At 39.4% G+C, this 21,923-nt stretch overlaps 1 protein-coding gene across 1 annotated transcript; it reads right to left on the bottom strand.

Moving 5' to 3' along the window:
* Window positions 1-296: 296 nt before the first annotated feature.
* On the bottom strand, window positions 297-17,973 carry LOC142384898 (ovochymase-2). The gene is made up of 15 exons (XM_075471204.1): window positions 17,794-17,973; window positions 16,303-16,400; window positions 16,137-16,206; window positions 15,846-16,029; window positions 14,170-14,348; window positions 13,791-13,992; window positions 10,888-10,917; window positions 10,698-10,788; window positions 10,384-10,517; window positions 7,492-7,635; window positions 6,455-6,579; window positions 6,282-6,375; window positions 6,055-6,186; window positions 5,268-5,333; window positions 297-1,144 (listed from the first exon to the last, which is right to left on the bottom strand). Exons 1-15 carry the CDS (start codon window positions 17,854-17,856, stop codon window positions 999-1,001), a joined length of 1,758 nt encoding a protein of 585 aa, XP_075327319.1. The 5' UTR covers window positions 17,857-17,973; the 3' UTR covers window positions 297-998.
* Window positions 17,974-21,923: the final 3,950 nt, after the last annotated feature.

The following is a 21,923-nucleotide window of genomic DNA, read 5'->3' as shown; positions in this document are numbered from 1 at the left end:
TTTGATATGGCGTGACTGCCCTGCTATATGACCTCCTACTATAGAGCTACGCTCTACTGCCAAAACAACATTTAAATCATATACGAGTTATTTTTAATAAGTTACACGTTCCCTTTGCAGATCAGTCAAGTATTGTTCCATCGTCTTAACAGAGGAAGAAAGTGGATAAGGCCAGTTTTAGTGAGAATTCTGTCAACTTTATCAACAAAGGCCTAAAAAAAACAAAAAGAAAAAACATTCTTCATATACATGATAAAACCTGATGCAGCAAAAATAAAAATAAAAATCAATCTAAGCGTTCTTCAGTGAATAGTTTTACAGTCAAAGTTGTTTCAGAGTATGAAAAGTAAAAAAAAAGCTCCTGCAGCTGGTTTACATGCATTTTATTACTATGCTCACTCATCTATAAGTGCAGCAGGACTTCTACTGGAATGTTGATCATTTAAATAAAAGTAGGAAAAGGAGTTGCTGAAGTACCTCAGTGCATGCAGTTTGTTTTGAGGTCATCGTACCTGCAGGTATTTTATTTTTAAAAAAGTGACCAAAGTCCAAACAAAACAACAGATCAACGTGATTTCACACCAGGAGTTTGTGCTAATCCATGCTCAAGTTGTTTCAAAGAACTCCAGAAATGCAAGCATCATTGTGACTCAGAGGGTTTGTTCTCTGGCTCAGTCTGGATCACAATCACGAGTTATAAATTACAACCATGCAGAGTAGCAACTTGTTTTCTCTCTTAGAGACGCACCGTTAAATTACTGGGTAAGGTTATTTCCTTTGTGGCCAGTTTACATAGAAGTCACATAATTTCTGTCATCTAATCTTTACTAGTTTTCTATCAAGATGATTCCTATATCCTAAGTAATCTTTCTAATAGAAGTATGAAATTTGATAAATGACAAGTGAGCAGAGAAAAAGCTGCAAAGCAGCAACAAAGCAGATAAATGACTGAGATGTCCAGCTTGTGTCTTCCCAGGTAGACTACAAATATGATCGAGTTACAGTCCTTTTTCTGAGGATTCCCCGCTGAAGTCGTAATCATCTGGGCCCCTGGTCGTATGCAGCCTGGGACCCTCTGAGGCCTCGTGGTCCACATCAGCCTGGTAAAACAGGGCTCTGCTGCTGGACTGCTGCACAGCTGGATCTACAGTATGCAAGTTCATTTTAACACAGAGAGCATAGAAACATGCAGTAAACAACGTAAGAAGAGTCAGTAATTAATTATGGTGACACCAAGAAATCCTTTTACCATGTAGAGGCATGCTGAAGATTATCCCTTCCACTCCATGTTGTACTGTAGCTGACAAATTATGGTTCTCTGATCCATTTTCTTAGTTATGATCTGTACATTTATGTTTGAATGCATGTGTCAGATTTTTCTGACTTATCCAAGTGTGACTTTCATTCACAATCTCAAGCTGAGAAGCAAAAAATACATTTAATTTCTTAAGGATTTTATAAACTGCATGTGTTGGGGAAAAAAATATGGTTTCCTCTGGACTTAAAGCTACGTTATAATTCTTGTTTTGACAGCTTTTTAGTGATTATAACGACAAAATATGGCTAAAAACCAGATAACCTAATAAGGTTAACAACCATTTAAACACGCTTTAACTGACATTTACAATATGCTAAATTTGTGTCCAGTTGTAGGATTAATCTCTATTAAAATATGGATTTCTGAGTAGGTCTACTGGCCCCTGGACCTGAGCTGAGCTGACACAAACACAAAGAAACATCCAAAATAAAGACGGAGTGATTGTAACCGATGCGGCCGTCTTTAGCGTCCATTTTACTCCCAAATAATACTGGTTAAAAGTTGACCAAAATAACCTGCAGAGTGCAGCTAAATGTATTAACCAGTCAAACAAATAAATCATCTAATCGTCTGTTAATGTTTATGCAGGATTTCGTTCATGGTCACCATTTAAAGTTGCCTGGAAAACAAATGTACACAACTATAAAAAACATCGTAACAGTAACCTGGATCTCCAGCATAAGAGAAGAAGAAAGAACAAGGAAAGCTCTTAATGTGACTTATGAACTGTGAGCAGGTTTTGTCATATTTATCCTCCAACCCTCGTAATGTATACCTACTTTTTTTCTTATTCCAAACCCAGCATTAAAATCTCTAATCCAATCACAGGCCCTTCCAGTTCTGCGACATCAGACGAGCCATTGCATTTCTGTGGATGCGGGACAACTGCAGCTCAGCCCCAACTATACCGAAGACACCGGTCAAAGGATTGGCTTGTAGTGTTTTTCCGGGTATTGCAGAGAGAACCCATACAAAGTCGGACATGACAACATGTCATAACATGACTTTATAGTCTGTCATTAGAATAATGCAACCTGTGGACAACCTTAAATTGAATCAGCCCACGTCTGATTCAAACAGTGGGGTTACATGGCACTGAAAGGATCAGATTATTGGCTAAATTACAATAAGACTGAGTTATTAAGTGCATACAGACACCTTAATCTGACAAGAAATTGGATCGAATCGAGTTACTCGTGATCGAATTAAGACCCCGAGAAAACTCGGATGAAAGTCAAAATAACGTGCTTGTAAACGGACGTAGCTTCATCATGCTCTTCCTTCTCCATTTTCTCGAATGCCTGAGTTTGGTGTTGAAGGGGTCAACAGGAAGTGGCTCTATTAGCAATAGTTTAAATGGGTACAGCGCCACCTATCGTATCAGAGTGTGACGTGCTTTGGGCCTCTGATCCGATTCATTCACCGCCATATATCCAAGGATAATTACCCTTCAACTCATTCTTATTGTAATTTAGCCAATTATCTGATCCTTTCAGTGCCATGTAACCCCACTGAAAGAGAGGATGCGTGTATACGCTGTATGACAACTTTTCAGGTGTGAATGTGGTTATTTTTTAACCTGGCTTGATTCAACTGGCTGCCTGAAAATAGTCTAAAATACCCAGCGACAGGAAGGAAATATGTAACATGGCACTAGTTTTTGAAGAAAAATCAGTTAATCATCTTTAAATAAAAACAGATATTAAAAAAGGCATTTGATATGGATTACAAACCCTGTAACAAATGGAGCTACATGAGGACACCATGTGCTGTACCGAGGTGAAGTTTCTATAAACCGCCACTAGAGGGAGCCCTGATACTGCAAATGTACAGCAGCGTCTCTCATGTACTGTAGTTTCACAGCACCAATAACCTTTAGAGTCGCTGAGCATAATAAAGATGTAATTTCCAGTGACATCAAACCACTGATGTATGGTCTGTTTACGTCACTGACACAAACAGGCCCGTGTTTGTTTTGTGTTGAGGATGCTGGTGATTGTGGTGAATGTCAGATAGAAGCAGAGATACATTAAAAAAAAAAAAAAAAAAAAAAACAGGGCCAAGGATTGCAGCTCTTATATTTTAGGAAATGCATCGAGCTCTTTAACCTTTCGTAACATCCACAGTGTTCAGAAGGAAGGCAGCAGGCTTCTGTTGTGCTAAATAATGCGATTTACTAGAATCAAAGAGTGAAATGATATGTTTGGGGGGGAAAACACGGGCTTTGTGGCAAAAACAAGCAATTTCCATCTCTGCCAAAAGAAAAGTCCAGTGTGTGTTGCATCCACTGGCATCTTGACAGGTTTCTAAAAGAGAAACTACAGGGATTTTTGGCCTAATGGCTATGATTCAGTTTTGTAGGTTAAAATCAATCAAAACAATCTCAAATATAATACACAATTTGTATTGGCCTGTGCAGATTTAAATGATTTTGTCTGAAAGTACTTTCAAATCGGTATCTTTTTGTAAATGCTGAAAATGAAATACTCAAAAGTAGTTTCGACATCAGCTGTATCTTATGCAAACCACTTTGTTGGTATTTAAGCACCATATAAAAAGAGTTTTTAGGTGGAAAAATTATTTCCCAAGATTAGAGTTTCCATAGATACAGACTGAGCCTCCATGTAGACCCCACCTGTCGTTCTGCGTCACCTCACGCCTCGGTGGGTGGAGCTTTCAGTTTAACAGACGGGGATGAAGAGGTAGAGAGGGTGAAAAACAGCAAAGCAACATCACAGTCTCAAAGGCCCTGGGTGTGTGAGCATTAACCACGGAGACACAAAGAGAGAACCGAGAGTGCCGAAAGACTGAAGAAACAAGTGTGAAGAAATAAGGGCAGGAAAACGGAAAAGAAGGCCAAAATCTGAGTTTTAGAACGTCAGGGGAATGAAAAATATGGCCACTTGTATCATGTTTTTAGCCATCACGCTACAGTTTAACCTCAAATTAAAAAAAGAAGATCAAATATTGAGAAACATGACACACTTAATCCGTCTATTTTTACAAGAGAACTTAGTAGAAATGAGGTCAAACAGCCTTTCTGGGAAAACACACAGCTGCACCTCCTCAGGCTCCTCAGGTCCTTTTGTCATTAGAGGTAACCTACTGAGGAATTTTCTCCAGGGCGTCATGACTAACATAAACCCTCTAAACAAACAATACTGTTGTACTTCTGGGCGGAATGACTGCATGTTGAGTGTGTGTGTGCTCACATTGTGCAAATGCAGAGGCATAGTGGAGGTTTTTAACCGAGATTTTGAGCACAGAAAACTGATGTTTTGTTGCAGCATCTGCTAAACAAAAGGGCATTTCTAATATTGGAAGAATTCTGAAAATAGTTCAAATGTTTTCTGATCCCTGTATCTAATGTTCAAGGTCTGAATTCCCAGAAGAGATAAAAAAGGGAGCCGAGACTTAAACCTCCCAGCTATGTGGTTGCCGTAGACTCAAAGACTGAGTTACATTTCTGCAATGTTTTCGGACCATCGAGCAAACTCAACATTTGGTTGACAGGAAGTGTTTTCAGGAATAAATTGAGGCGCTTGCAGTTAGGAAAAATAATAAAACAGAAATAAATCTCACAAAACAAGCATTTATTCTCAAGATTTACTAAAAATGGATAAAAAATAACATGTTGAACAATATCTTTCAAGTTCAAGTGTCAGTGAACATGCGTGTCTGTCTCTTTGCTACATATTGTTGAGTATGTCTCGTGTGTTTAGTTGTAACTTGAATGTTAAATGTCCCACTGCCACTCTAAATGCCACCGACACGGCCTTGTTTGGCCCACTGGTGAAATACCATTCGTTCATTCCACTGCAGAGTATTTTGATGCTTTGCCCAAAGATTCTCCAGCAGTAAAGGCAGAAGAGTTGATCATTAACTGTGTAAATTGTCCTCTTTTCCTGATATCATAAAAGGACATTTAAAAAGTAGAGATGAAACAAACCATGAGATGTTTGTCCCTCCTCAGATGTTTGTCCCTCCTCAGATGTTCCATCCTCATCATGCAGGTCTGTAGAAAATTAAAGGAGTTATCAGTTTTCTCTTTACTTTCGATCACAACAGTTTCTAAAAAGAGTTGAAACCTTGAGTCCTCACACACCAACTCGGGTTGGATGTCTTTCTTAGTCTTTCCGCCGGCTCAAACATTGGAATATTCTTATTTATTCCCCTGCTCCCAACCCATCTACAGACTCATATCAGTCAAAACCATAAACCTGTGCCGGCAAAGTAACGAAGCGACAGGCAGCAGAAGGGAAATAAAACTCAACACGAGCAACAATCTAACAACACTTCACTGAAACACTTCTGTGGCAACATTATTTGGTTAAGGACACAAAACGTTCACAGTTAGGGCTTGAATACATTTTTACAACGCCACCTTCATGTACTTCAGTTTGCTTGTTGCCGTGGTTACGTGTAAATCCAACATGTTACGACAAAACTTTATCACTTCCTAGTTGGGTTCAGCCAACAGCGTCACTCGGTTTCGATTAGAAAAACGATCGCGAGTATTGAATTAACACAAATTCACAGATGAACACCTCGTTTTTATTCATCTACGCCAACTTTTTTAGCGTTTGTACCAAACGTATGAGATTCTATAAGGACTTTATTCTTGCTGCGATGCAGCAGCATGTGGTTATGAAATAAGGGAACATTTAAACCATAACTTATGGACTTTCTGTGAGTTTAGTCACCGCGAGTGCGTTACACACATAGCGTGGACATACCAGTGGTCCGAATGAATGTCAGCGCAGCTCTGAAGCCCCTTTGTGCGACGCTGCCGTCTGACGTGAACTGAAGCACCATGAGGCTGCTGTAGGACAGGACAGGAGGAGGGACGCTGCCACCACACAGCAATGCTGACCAAAATATAATACAACAGAAGCAGGGAGAAGGTAAGCAGCAGCGAGACAGGCACAAGCTGGTTTAATGCCATCTGGGTCATCCATCCTACCGATCTCCTCCGTTTCTTCAACATCTCCAAGGACAGCGAGGGAATCAAAGAAACATCCCTCAGACTCCTCCAGGTCAAAGTCAGCAAAGTCCAACTGAAAGAGAAAGCCTTAATTGCTCAACCCTCCATGTGACATTATAATGAGCGTCAGGTGGATGAGTGATGCACATCACCTTAACAACGTGGCTCTGTGGAGCATAGATGACCCAGCGGAGGATGCAGTCATTACTGTAGGGTTGTGGGTAATTTGGGCTGTGGAGTGCAACCTGATCCTCCACTAGAACAACCGTCCCACATCCTGATGGCACGCATGCAGAGGGGAAACACAAACACAGGCGCACCGGACATTACTTTACTTACAGAAGACGATCCGCCGTAACACGACACACTTGTGTGGACACAGAAAACAAAACGCGCATTATCAGCAGACGGGTCTCGTGCCGTTTTCAGCTCATCTGCTTGTACAACGAGCTGCTACAGATCCACAGACAACATGCAGAAAAGTTCAAACTGTGCATGGTGTATTCACAGTGTGCATATAGTTCAGGCTGTAGAACAGAGAACCAGGGTGCTTGCTCTAGTCTTTTTCCAAATTAAAATTCCAGATTTTTTCCAGACTTTTTTAAAATTGATACTTTTTTTCCCCCCAAGACCTTAACTTTATGTACTTGTAACTTGTGTGCCTACAGCCTACTTCATTGGTTGAGATTGTACCAACTGTGTTTATTAGAAATGTTAATTTTTATAGGCCAGTATTCAATGAACAAATGCATTATTCACAGTAAATTATGCTTTTACTGATGAAAACGTTTCAAAACATGAAAATCACAAGTACATGAATTTCACATCAAACAAGTGTCACAAAAACTATCTATAAAAAAAAAAAATGAATGGATGGATGAATGTGTGTAGAATTCAGTCTCTTCACTCACATCTCATTCCATTAGGCTAATACAGTACGTGACCAGTTAGTAAAATTATAGTTTTATAGCCTACCTTCCCATTTCTCATTTCACAATGCCTTTGAGCATACTGTAAAATTCTATCATACATTTATTTTCCATACTTATTAAGACTTTCAAGACTTGCGCAAGCACCCTGGAGAACTGAACGTATCCTACAGGACAAACTGTAATGAGCATTGTGAAGGCTGGTTTTACAAACAGCGCCTGTGTTTGTGAGTGTTCGTAGTGCATGTTGTGCTTCCCACCAGGATAAGAGTGTCCCTTGACAGCACGGTGCCTGACTACAAAGCCACTTCCTGCTCTGTTAATGTCAGAGGAGAAGTGAAGAGTTGCATTCTGGGAATTCTGGAGAAGTACTGGACCTGGTAGAGCACGTCCGCAGAATATTCCTGAAAAACGAAAAAAAAGAGGATGAAAGTTGTGTTGTAGAATCTACTCAAATGTTGCCCGTGTGTACAGATCTGAACCTCTCTTCAGTGTAGGTAAACGATTCTTGAGCATTGAGATTTTTGTAGCTCTGTTGGACATCTAAAGGAGCAATCCCCCCTTTTTTAAATGTATATTTGGCTCTTTAATGTGCGAAATAAAAGGATTTAATTCATGTCTGTGAATAAGAACATCACCAGAGTCAGGTACATTTAAAAAAAAGAGGATTTTCTTCACACACCACTTTTATTTCCAATGAAGCTTTGGTTCCAAAAGAGATGTTTTATCCCCAAAACCAGCCCTGGTAGGGAGGTAACCAGTGGCGATGACGACTAAAGTGACACGTTCAATGGGTAAATTAATAAGAAGCAAGTCGGCTGTCACATTTTGTTTTGTTTTTTCTGGTCAACTCACATTACCAACACCGCATATCAATCAGGCTTACCGAAACGCGGTGTCCGTCATCCAGCTGCGATGCTATGCTAACGTTTCACGTCAAATCACATTTGTCACTTTTAAAAAGAATGCAGGGAAAACAGAAAAGTGCTTCTTTTCTTTTTTTTTTTACCTGTAATCTGCTACTGGGGCGCCATTTTCAGCGCCCCAAGACCATAAAATTCTGCGACACTGATTGGCCAAATATTTATTAATTTGCCCTGGCAACAGTATACGATTGGCTGTTTGGCCGCACTGCTAGGGCGCATGACAGAAATGATACGACTCTGTGGAAATTCACTGGTGAATGAATGTTAGTAGATGGGAAATGTAGAGTATATCATTCCTATTGAGTGTAGGCACACACTAGTGTTTAAACTGACATTTTAACTGAATTTATAAAAATATATTTAACATTTTCCGTACTCTACTTTTCAGATAACCTTCAGAATCGAGCTTGCAGTGCTGAACTTTTCCAATAAACAATGACAAATAAAATATTTTAACTTGTATATTTACTGCAGGTGTTGTTACCGTTTGAAATCAAACTAAGACATTCATGTCCAATTCAATCAGCTGGGGAGACGCAGCTTGAGTTAACTCCAGAATGAGGACAGATGGCTCCTACTGTAAAAGGAGTCAATTTGAACAAAAAAAACATAATCTCTGATTGTTCCACAGAAGTTTAAAGGCAAAAACTAAAACACACACACACACAGAAACATCCAACATTAGCCAAAGGTCTGGTGGAATATTCAAAGCACGTCACAGAGTTAAGGAAAGATGATAATATAAGAGAAAGAGAGATAATATAGAATACTACATTAAAATTTAAGTTCGTAAATGAAGAGGGACATTTCATAAACCCTCAGAAACCATGGTCAGGTGTATAAAGGAGATAATTAAAGAAGCATTGGAGTTCCAGATCTCCTCTTGGCTGCTCTGCCGATATTTCTGGGTTCACTCTGTCAGGAAGGACCCCGATTCTGTGCAGATGAAGCACACTTCCTGGTTTCACTGCTTTGTGCTCAGAACGGCAGTTCAGAAACTTTAACGAAGAGTGTCAGGGAGGAGCGACACACTTTAACGGACTTAGTGTTCCAGTGTGTATCATTTCCAACAATCCAATGGCAGAAATGCAACACTTTTCACAACTAGCAGACCTTTCATGTTTTCCATGGCCACTGGAGTTTTTTCCTATATGCTTCAAAGGGGACGATGAGGTAAGTGTTTCCAACTTGCACACTACACCTTTGTTTTGCCTCACCCATCCTGTATCTTAGAACTTAGACTTAGTGGTAATGTAAAAGACCCAGAACAGAAATACACTCATTGGAAAAACATCCCAGGACTTCCAGGTAGGTTTTAGGTGCTGTTGGTGCCTTTGGACAATTACTGTGAGTGGTTGGTGTCATTCCTATGCAGAGGGGGAACCAAAACCTGCACTTAACTTATGACTAGGTGTCAGGATAAACTCTTTTTTTTTTTATTTTATTCAAAAACACCAAACTAACCCTTGTTTATGCGCAGGTTAAATACTGGCTTTAAAGAACAGCTTTACAGGTGCTGGTAGATGCAGGTTGGCTGTTTCCACCCCACCTTCAGTCTTTGTGCAAAGCTAAGCTAACCACAATCTGGCCTTAAAAACATGTGTTGTCAGACAGTGAAATGAGAGAAACTCACAGGATGGCAGGATGACACGATATCATTGAAAATGAAAACAAATAAAGAAATAGTTCGATAAAATATCATGAAATTAAAAGGTAGTGGTTCACAGAAACAAACCCAAACTAATGTTTGGACGGCAAAGTTTTCTTTTTTTTAATGCTTTGAACTATCCCTTTATCCTAAAATTGCATTTCCTGAGCTCCTTAGAGCAGCTCTGCTGCTTCTAATTACTATTTATGCAACAGCAGTGCACTTGTTTTATTCATGTTGTCTCTCCTTTGGGGACAATAAGGAAGCACCCTTAACATAATTCCTTATCGTGTTAAGAAATTAATGTAATGACTATTATTATTATTATAATCTCATGGTGCATTTCTTAAAAAAAAAAAAAAAAAAACACTTTACAAAGTGCTAAGTATAAATGAATAAATACATGTACAGAGAGCAATAAAATCCAGCTATAAACCATGGTACAGAGTAACAAATTAACAGAAATACAGATTAAGATAAGAAAAGACTAAAAAAGATGACAGTAAATGACTCATTAAAGAGGATAAAATGAGACCATAGTTGGGTGCCATGTCTGCTTCAGAGGTGGAAACACTCACCAACAGGCCTGTGGATCCCTGCAGAAACAGTCAGCCGATCATACTGACAATAGGAGTCATTCTCCAGGTCAAAATGATCAAACTCCAACATTATACCATAACCAGGAGGAACACCGATACTCCACAAACACAACCTGCAGAGAGACCCCACGTGCAAACCGACTCAGATACTTTCATTTTCCTCCTTTAAATTCACACAATCCCAACCAACTGATCTCTGAAACCACGAGCAGAAAATATCGTGTTTATGGCGGTCACTTTACAGTCACAGCTGGGGTCACGGATTCTTTCTTCTTCTCTGAAGTGTCACTCACTGGTTGTTGTCATAGCGATCAGCGGGGTGGCGGGGATTTCTGATCACCCCGTCAGCGTCAGAAACGTGCCCATCTCTCACGCTGCAGAGACCTGACCAACACACACCCAAAACATGGAAGAAGCACGTGCACGTTGGGAAATATGGACGAAGAAGAGTTGCTGTGGTGAGGAAGGAAAGACACGACTCACCTGATGAAGCTGGACCCTGCTGCTGCTCAGCTACAGAGAAAACAAAGGAGAATATGAACAGAAGATATCAATATAGACACCATACCACTTCTTATTAATTAGATAGCTTAAAAATGTGTAAAGTTAACTTATATGTGAGAGGTTTTTCATTTTAATAACAGTTTCACAATGAGCTAAAATCAATGTTTCACTATGAAACTGGAGTCATAACCCCAGTCTGTTGGCTCTTTTCATTACAGCAAAGATAATGATAACCATAATTATGTATAAAGTTTGTATTGGAATCTTAACTCAACTTTATTTATAAAGCCCTTTAACACAGCCGTGGCTGAAACAAAGTGCTGTACAACACGAAATACAAGGCATAAAACACAAGAACAATGCAAAAACAACAATAAACAACAACCATATTAAAACAATAAAAACAATAACAGAAACAGTCTCATGCTGGGTTAAAAGCCAGGGAATAAAAATGGGTTTTAAGACGAGTTTTAAAAATGGGCAGTGAAGGGGCTTGTCTGATGTAAAATGGGAGGTCGTTCCACAGTTATGGACTAGCTATATTTATCATTCAAAGGAAGCATTTTTGGTTACTCTTCACTTTTAAATTAATTAATGATTATTTATTATTTTTTATGTTTTATGGTATGGTATATTTATTTATTTTTAATAATTTTATTGCCTTCTTGTGATTTTATGTACCTGTAAAGCACTTTGAATTACCTTGTGTACGAATTGTGATTTACAAATAAAATTGCCTTGCCTTACTGTTGCTGCACAACATGGATCAGCAGATAAAAAACTGTCCCTTTGAACTGGAGAGACGTCACTTTTCCAGCATTGGTTGCTCACAATCACAAAAACATCACTTTATGTGTCGCGTTTAGTCTTTCTGTGACAATAAGGGTTCTACACTTACAGCCGTTTCCAATTTAAAAAGACTCCTGGTTATTAAAAAGTTGTTACTTGATGAAGGTTTAGCACCAAAACATGTGCAGGAGACAGACTGTTGCCCCAAAAAAACCAAGAGAAAGCAGAAAGAAAAAGGGCAGCGCTTAAAGAGGTGTTTCCTAACAATAATGCCCCATCAGGCTTGTGTCTACACCACCTGCTGAGCCAATGTGATCTCACAGTCAGAGAGTTTACATCATACTCGTCACAGGTTTTTGGTGAGTAATGCCAGAAAGCTCCTTGTGTTAAATAAAGAACTGACCTTTAAACTTAACAGGGCACATCTCCACGGTATGATTAAGATGAAATATTTATAAATGAGACAATGGATAAAACACATGTATTTTCAAACTTAAATAATAATAAAACAAAGGTTAACTCGACAGACAGCATTAACAAAGATAACATTTGTTGGTTTATCTTTGAATCGGTTTAAAACTGTCCCTCCACTCTTATTTTACATGTAAAAAAGGTAGTTATTCTTTCATATAAGACAATATTCTTGAATATTGGGACCACAATGGAAATACGCCTTAGGGCTTTTTTGTGTTATCCCTGACTATTTATTTCTTTTAATGTATGGTTCAGTTGCTGTACCATGTTTTACAAAATAGTAGTCACATAAATTCATTCATTCATTCATTGAAACAATGGTGGCAATCTGTTAATATATAGGAATCCACAAATGGGCAATGAACTTAGTTGTGAGTTTGCCAACGAGCTTTAGAGCACATATGTATCATCATTCGGTTTGGAAGTTTCTTGGACATATTTAAAGTTTCAATCTCCAACTTTGCTAAAGACCAATAATTCTGAAAGATTTTGAGAAGTCTGCTAATCTAAATAATTAGCATATGCATGTGTGTATATATATATATATATATATATATATATATATACACACACACACACACAAACATACACATATATATATATATATATACATATATATATATACATCTTGTCAGATTAACCTTCATCTTTCAACACTGTTTATGGTGTCAGCTTTTGCGTCACATTATGATGAGAGCAGACATCTGACTGTCTGGACATGTGGGTGGAGGGAAAAAATGGTTTTATTACAACATGTTAATTCAAGCTTGAGCCATTTTACTGCAACCTTGTCACTGAGGAAGATAGAGTCTGAATTTACCATATTTTTGTATCCACAAATATTCACTCTTGATGCACAGTCAAGCTACCATCAACAGAGGAAAGTCACTAGACCCCTAGACTCCCCCCGAAAAGCCAGTTTTTCCACTCATTTTAGCCAAAGAACTGACGTTATTGAGCTGTGGGGATTTTGCACCTCCCTACAGCTCAATAATTTCGTCATTTGTGGAGCAATTTAACCGTTTTTGGCCACAGTTACCTCTTTCAGTCTTATTTTCAGCTGCAGCAGGTTGCCAATTTCAGCAACGTAAAATCTGAAATGAAGACGGTGTTTGCTGCTTTCCCAACACACATCAGCAGAAAACAAGACCCTGAACACAGGTAGTCTTTACTCATGGTCTTTAGCAATCAAAGAAGTGAGGACTGGAATTTCACATGTGCATAAACATGACCTCAAGGTTGGATTTGTTTTTAAAAATCAACTTTAAATGAGAATGTAATTTTTCCAGTTTGTTTCTGCTTGCTCTTTGCAAGCCAGCAGATCAGCTTTAAGGGTAATATAAGGCCTGATCCTCTGGTGTGTCAATGAAAGTTCAGAAAAATGTCACCCGTCTACTTGTTGCATATCAACAGATCACATAACTAAACCCTGACTTTAGGTACACCCGATCCATAACAACACCAGACATCCAATACTTTAGCCGACTTTAGGGACGATCCAGTGCCGACACAAACTTAACCAACAGATCTGCACAAATGGCATCTCAAGATGTGATTTGATGACTTAAGACTGCAACAACCATCCCGGTTCACCTCATACTAACTGTATCGTGACCTACCTTCCCTCAGTTTTTGCTTGATCCAGGGTAGCAGCAGCGTGACGTCGGTAAAAATCCCTGGAGAACCTCTCCTGGAAGGGGGGCGGCGGCTGTTGTCTCCCCAGCTCCGACCGCAGCCTTTACCCCAGGAAGTTATGCCCACTGCCACCCAGTGACTGCTTCCTGACCCTACCGGACATACCAGAGGACCCCCCGAGTCTCCCTGGGGAGAGGGTGGAGTGTGGAGTGAAGACAAGAAGAAAACAGTGAAAAACTAAATCTAAAGCTTGAGATGATAAACTGATTCACAATTCCTTTGTACAACAAAGCCCATCAGTCACTCGCCAGGGCCGATGGGTTCTATATCAAATGGAGGTTAACGATAAGAATCTATAGGAACCTGGCAGGCATCTTTTCCTCCTCTCTCTTGCCCAGCGCACAGAACTGTCGTGACTGGCTGAAGTTGACCTGCTCTCTGGCTCAAAAAGGAACTTCTGACAGTCTGGAAGACGTGTTTACATTTGGCCGGGTCCACCAAATCCACGTGAACCTCTCTGAGCACTGCAGAGAGAGGACCCCCTACAGAAGAGACAAAAAGCTTGTGTAGCAACGTAATCATAAAAACAGAAAAGTGAGACATTTTACCCTTTTCGTGAAAAACACAAGGTCATCTTGAATTTGATGGCGGGAACATGTCTCAAAAATGTTGGGACGGGTCCATGTTTACCACTGCGTGGATCCCATCTTCATATACCAACAGACTACAAACATCTGGGATCTGAAGAGACCAGCTGCTGGACCTTTGGGAGAACGTCCAATATAGGATTCTAGCCACTTTTATGAACATGCACTAAATGGTTTCAGTTGGCGAAAACAGGGCCGGGATGGGACCCGTTTTCAGCCTGGGAGTTTCATATACAAAGCCAGCTCATTTACTTCTCTATCTGGAAGGAACTGAATGAATAAACAACAGTTTCACAGTTCCTACAACCCCGTAGCTTTGATTGGTAAAAGCTTACTTCCCTTCCACTTCAGCCAAAACGGTGTCCCGTTTTCTGCAGCTCGTTTAAGTCCTTTCTCATGGTCGGTGGTAATAGGGATCTACTTTTCAGTCCACATTAGGATGGAGATCTCAAAGGGCTTCTTCCTGTTATTCACAAGCATCTTTATTGAGAAGCTTCTCACACTGACAACTTCAGATAGTTGTGTAACTGCTGATTTAACAACTTTAACCAATGATTCATGGATAAAGTATTGAAACGTTGATATTTGAAGTGTAAAAAGTGATGGGATCATATCATTCTGACAGACTTCTGTTGTCGCTCGACCTACAATGTGGACATCAGAACCTTCTGAACATACAGACTTAGTGTAAAATCCATCTGTGTATCTTGTTTGTGTGTTTTTTCCTTAATGAACTGCAATAACGTGCATGTGCATATATTTTTGAAACCGATATCCTAACCTGTCCTCTCAGATTTCTCATGATTAATTTTGGGATCCTCATTTTCAACAGAGACTGGATTTTTTCTGTTCAAAGGCTACCAAAGAATTTGATGAAGGGGTATTATCTTCTGCTTTTCGAACATGTTTAATCTGTCCTCTTCAAGTGACATTTGAAAAACAAACGGTAACTGTGGATTTGACCTTGCTTGGCAACATGCAGACAATGTGACAATCCATTTTAAGTGCCAGACTCATCATCCAGCCTTTACCGACCAGTTCTATGATTCTTTGCCCCCTTGAAAACGATTTCACACTTTTGGCTGCGTCACCAACCTGCCACCTTTAGTTTTTCATACCTGAGCTTTTCAGCCAGAGTGTCCCGTACTTGTGCAGCGTTATGTTTCCCCTATCCCAAGTTTTTTGGGAGTAGTTTCTGCCATCTAATTAAAAGGTGAGGCAATGTTTGCCATGGAACAGTAAAATGTCTCACTTTCAACATTTGGGGTGTTTTCTATGTTCTATTGTAGATGTTAGTTTGTAAGACTTTGATTTCTTTAAATTTCTGTTCTAAACAAATCAAAGCCGCAGAGTTCTGTAGCAGGATAAGTGGAAAAATGACCCATTACATACTTTCCTTTGTCCTGCCCCATCCGCCAACAATGCAGCTGGTTCGAGGAGGGATATTCTCATCAGGCAAAGGCAGACATATTGGCTGAACATGAGCTCCTGTTAAAAAACAGCCAAATGTCTGTGACAAAAGTTGATCAGCAACCATCATTTGACCGAAGTGAATTGAAATAATCTGAGTGGAAACCTGCCCATTTTGATAGGATGATCCAGCTCTACCAGAGCTATGTCATACTGCATTGGCAAAACATGACTATACTTCTCATGGACTGAGACAGAATTGATTAGGAAGACTTGCTCCTCTTTATCGGCCACTCTCAGGTCAAACTCCCCCACCACAACCCTCACACCACTGAGGAACACCCTAAAGAGAAAAACATCACATCAGTCAGTCGATTAAAATGTTCACTTGTGAAATGTTTCAGTAATTGACTGATGTCAGGAGGGAACTTTTCTGTACTTTGAAACAGATCTGAAGCAGTGTGCCGCAGTCATTATCCAGCGCTCAGTCAGGATGGCTCCTGCACAAAAATGAGAACCTTTCTTCTGCAGTGAAACCTGAATATAGAAAACACCTGCATGATAACCTAAAAACATTTATTTGACCAGCATTATAATACATAATTACACTGCCATTTATCTCCACTTCAGTGCCCTCACTTATTACAAATATACCTACAAATCAGCAAACACGATAATATTTTGAAGCAGGAAAAGCTTCATGTCACTGCTGCCTTTAGCGTTTTTAGCATGTTAGCTAGTTGCCTAGTAGCATCAGGCAAAGGGATGTTAAAATTAGGCATTTAGCCAGCTTGGAAACTTGTAGATTTAATTTGTTATATGATGCTTAATGTACATTATCAATGTTTGCCTTGCCTATTAACACAGTGCTTACTTCATTATTTCTACCTGTACATCCAATCTAATTACTTTTAAGCGCAACATCAATCAAGCCAACAAACTGTCTTTTATAGACACACATTTTATGACTAACTGAACACATATACATGTAATTTCCCCAGCTTCCATCAACTCTGTTACCAAGGAAAGATTAATTACAACAATTTAAATCTGCAAAGAAACAACTATTCAAAACAAGCGGCTCATGAAGTTGAACAAAATGCATTCAAACAGTCAGTTATAGTTCATATGGGAATTACATGCATCCAGGTAAACTGGCAGGTTTGAACAAATATACCTTTGTCTAAAAACTCCTGCACATATCTAACTGTGACAGTTGTGGCTCAACTGGTAGAGCTGGTTGTGCACCAGTGGCAGGGTTCACAGCTTGATCCCTGCCCCCGCTACATGCACAATGTCATGGTTACCACCACTGTTGTGTAAACCGGTGAATGAAAAACACCGTAGAACACTTTATTCATCCACTAAGGCTATGCTGACCAGGTAAAAGTGATCCTAGGTATTGGTTCTCACTGCAAGATTTTTCCATTTGAACATAGATGAAATAAATAAGTTCCAGTCCCTGTATCTGGAGATATCTCCCTTTTCTAAAGCCTAAGTGTAATCATCTTGCTGCACTCAGATCATTTCAGTTTTCTCATCTGTAACTTTCAAAGTTAAATTTTTATTTTCAAATATTAATTTTTGCATTGAAATAAACCTTGCAATGCAAACCAAATATCTGCTTTGGCTCTTTATACAACTGTGGGGACTGAGTGAAATAATAAAACAGCCATCATTCAGTAGGGGCCTTGTTAACACCGTCACAGTGACATTCAGATACGGTTGAAATAACTATTAGCACCAACAGCAAAAGTGGCACATTTGTGGTGAAAAAAACAAGTGGTGACTGAGCCTGCAGGGGTAGTGATAACTATCAGAGTTGAACATGCAAAGAGAGACAGGCCTCCCTAAGAACTCCTACAGATGAGCAAGAACATCACAATTGTTGCTTAGCAGAAAACATGAAAGAAAAGAGGAAATAACTGACCAGCCACAGGTGTGATCCATATGTAGCCTCTGTCCCTCCTACAACCCTCAGAGAGGGAACCATCGGACTCCACACCTGAGGGGCGCCACATTTTGAACCTGCAAGACAAAAAGACTTCTTGGAGCTCTAACAACAACAACTCTGTCCAGTGTTGATCTTACAACTCACCTGATTGAGCAGCACAGACGCCAGTGTGTCCAATCCAAAAACAGAAAGAAAGCAGGAAAGAGCTCAGAGCAGCGTTGGGCCTCATCACCGAAACAAAAATCAAGAATGGGTCTCACTGCAGAAACAAAATGGTTTACAGAAACCTGTGTGTAAGTGTCACTGAGACAGTAAATGCTGGCAGTGCTGGCGGGGATTGGAGAGTTTAAACGTCGCATTAAAAGGAAGAGGAATGTGGTCAAAGTGTTTGCGATCAAGGTCGGCCACGGTGTGGTGTGTAAAGCTTTATTCTGCCAAAGTGACGCAAACAGAGGAGCTGCAATAAAAGAGTCAAAGGAAAGAGACGCTCATGAATACAAAACTAAGGATGTCACTGTTGCGTATGTTCTGCATAGCTTCAGATAAAGAGAACAGTAACTGTAACATCTAAGCTTATGGAATACAACTATGACTAATTCCAATAAGTTTTGTTAGGTTTACAGCCGTTACCGCCTCGCTCATTTAAAGAGATTTGTTGTCGAAGCCCGACAATACCAAGCAGTCTGACCTTTAAAGGAAAGCTTTAAAAGATGGTGTGCACCAAACTGAAGCCACAACACCTTCGTTTTGTGACGATTAAGCCGCTCTGAAAACAGTTTGACTCAGTCAAACAGATAAAATCTGACCACACGCGATAATGAAAAAGTAATTTCACTTACCAGACAGCAGCTCTATGTGAAGCAGCAGTTTTTCCCCCCTCATCCTTTATAAACCCCGTTTGCAGACCAAACCTCAATCTGTGTGCAGCCACATCCGAGAAGTGCAAAGAACCTTTTCTGCCCTCCCCATACTGGAAATTAGATAAGTTCATGCAACATTGTTGGTTTTTTTTGCAGTGTTAGATGGTAGCAAATGTAATTCCTTAGGAAATGTACTCGGTTATGGTGCCTGCACTGTAACTTTATAAAGTTTTTACTATACTTTAGATTTTAAGGTTTTTTTGTTTGTTTTTTTTACACAAAAAACTTAATCCAGTGTCTTTTACCAATGAACAAAAACACTCAAGTCTTCATGTTGTTTAAAGCTTGTCGTTTTTCACCCATGAGCGGTTGAAAGTGTATACAGTACTTTTAGGATATTTTACATGAGGATTTCCACTTAATGATTCTTTATGCATCCATTCTGCTACGTTCTAGTGGAGAAAAGTAAAACTCAAACAAAAGTATACAATTTTCCACAAATACAATTTTCCTCTTTTTTTTTTTTTTTCATGCTACTGGAAACAAAAATAACTCCACAGTGGCATCAAGTCACAGCATTTCATGAAATGCACATGTTTTGACTGATCTAGTCGGCATCAAAGTCTGCATGTTGGGACTGGAGAGGTTGGAGGATAGTGCTAAACACTCCTCCTGTCCCATCCCGACCACTGAAAGTAACCATTTAGTTGTTGTTTTTCTGCGCACTACCCTGATTGGTTAAGATTAGCGGATCAAAAGTGACATGAAGGGTTAGGAAAGCATCATGGCTTGCATTGAAAATGACCCTTTTCCCAAACCCTCAGCTAATCATAAAACCTGCTGGATGACTCGAATGAAAACACATATCTTTGTCAGTATGGAAGGTTTCCCTTTATGGGACTATTTCATGTTTGCCCGAGATGTACGGGGTGAAATATTACACACTTCATTTGGTTCCTTTGTTAGTTATCAGTGTCACATTTCAAATGTTATCGGTATCAACTGCTTTAGCAACAAAGATTTTCCCTATGAACCTTAAAAAAAAAAAGATTAGAAGTGAGCACTCTAATGACAGGGATATGAATTAGTTAAACCAGATAATTACCACTGCAGCAGCAGTAAAATGTTGCTTATACATGGATGCTTGAATATTTATAATCTAATGCAATTTATTTCTATCACAGGGACCAAACTAACTTTAAAATCTTAACATTTTACTGTAAATACTGAATTACTTTTATTTAAACGGGATTTTCCAAATCAGGATTTAGGATGTGAAAACTTCTTCCACGAAGGCTTCGACAACACTAATCTGGAGGTTTCTATACACATATATACACACATATATACTGTATATATACACCTATATACATTTAAATGTATGTTTGCATGGCCGGTAGGCAGCAATGAGGTTTACATTAACATTTACATTGACGTTTTACATCAACTTTTCAACCGAAACAGCAGTTTGTGATGATGAAGTAGAGTTATTGCTCAACAGTTTAAGGAGCTGAAAACCCTGGAAAACATCAGAAAATAAACCAGCATATTGGCAGCTTCGTTATCATTTCCAGCACACGCTCATTAAACAAAGAAAGGAAGACGCATCCAAAAGCTCCATTTGTCATATACACGTGGACACACCGACAGAATTATTCATATATCCTAAATATTTAATATAGGCGTTGACTCCCTGGGTCATTTGTTCATGCAAGCTGAAGAAATATGTAACCTTTAAATGGTTATGAGAGCTAATAATTAAGGTGACGGCAGCATTGTAGAAATAAAAGTAATTTAAGTCTTAACCAGGATACATTTCCAACAAAATAGTTATGATTTTGAGCCCTTAGAAACCAGGAAGTGACAAAGCGTCGTGTGGACGCGTCACCACCTGGGAAGTCTAACGGCGTCTGTCAAAATAATCCATTTTAACCCTAACTGTGATCTTTTTCTCCAACCCTAACAGAGGGATTTTATTGGCTGAGCCTAACCAGGAAGTAACAAAGCTGTTTTTCATAAGTGTTGCCATGTTAACCCAGGAAGGACAAAAGGGTTGTATCTGGGTGTCAGTCTGCGACACGCTCATGCGTCATATTTACCTCCTGTTAGAGGTTAGAGAACCCCCCGAAGGGTCAAGTTTAAGTACGAGCAAACTATTTATCTAATTGTTTTGTTATGATTGGACTTTGATGAGGAGAGACGACTTTCTGTGAGGACACATTGTTTACTGGAGAATATACTGTACTGTAGGTCCTGCTGCATCCGATTAGAGGTTGATGGGAAAGGTGAGCCTGAACTACAACAGGAACATCTGCCTTCAGTCACATTTATGAAGTTGATGTTGTGCAGGTTTTATTTGATCATCTTTGTTTGTACTTTCCAGCTCTTTTCAGCAATTTACGTCATCCTGAAAGCGATGGAGGGATTCATCCAAGTAAAAGTGAACTGAAAGCAAATCCACAAGCACTTATAAACTGGCTATAGACTGAATCACCATTTTGTTTGGTAATAAAGTCTCACAGTGGACAGCAACCGGCCCATAACGGACATTAACATTAACCTGTTTTATATGATCTTACCAGGGGATCCCACTGTAAGCCCTCTGAGCCCCGTTGTTCCTGTTTATACAGCCCAGTGAGCCCGACTTTACTGGGTGTGCATGGTTGGACATGACTCAGTTCTTGGCATGGTTGCTGGGTCACAGTTGTCAGGGAGGCGTTGCCAGGCTTTTCGAGGAAGAGCAAAAAAGAAAAAAAAAAAAAAAAAAAGATACTAAATGTTTTCCATACAGCACGGTCTGTTCTATCTATAGAAACATGAAGAGTTGTCAGCTGTCAACAGATCACGCCAGGAGCCATTGTCTATCGTGTTCATTTGTCTCGTTTGTGTAAAGCTCAAAAGGAACAATCAAAAGGTTTCTTCCTCTCAAATAAACCCAGATCGAGTGTCAGAGCCGTTTGTATTCGACTCCTGACCATCTGTCAGTTATTAATGATCATAAACTCTAAAGCTGGAGGCACTGTGACTTTCATAGATATGCCAAAAGGATGTTAAAAAAAAAAAAACACAATTACATTTACACAGAGAAGGCTGCTGAACAAACTGCCCATAAAAGGAATTTATTTGCTAATTAGGCTAATTATTCACAGCTTTGTTGTCCAAATTACTTTTTTTCCGTCTCCGCAAGTCAAAATGTAAAACTTGGACCAAAATAATGAGCTTGTTTAAATAATGTTAAAGTTTTAT

The sequence above is a fragment of the Odontesthes bonariensis genome, chromosome 7 (genome assembly GCF_027942865.1).
Source record: "Odontesthes bonariensis isolate fOdoBon6 chromosome 7, fOdoBon6.hap1, whole genome shotgun sequence".
Lineage (NCBI taxonomy): Eukaryota > Metazoa > Chordata > Actinopteri > Atheriniformes > Atherinopsidae > Odontesthes > Odontesthes bonariensis.
Note: the sequence above shows the minus strand (reverse complement) of the source record. Positions and strands in the feature narration are given on the sequence as shown.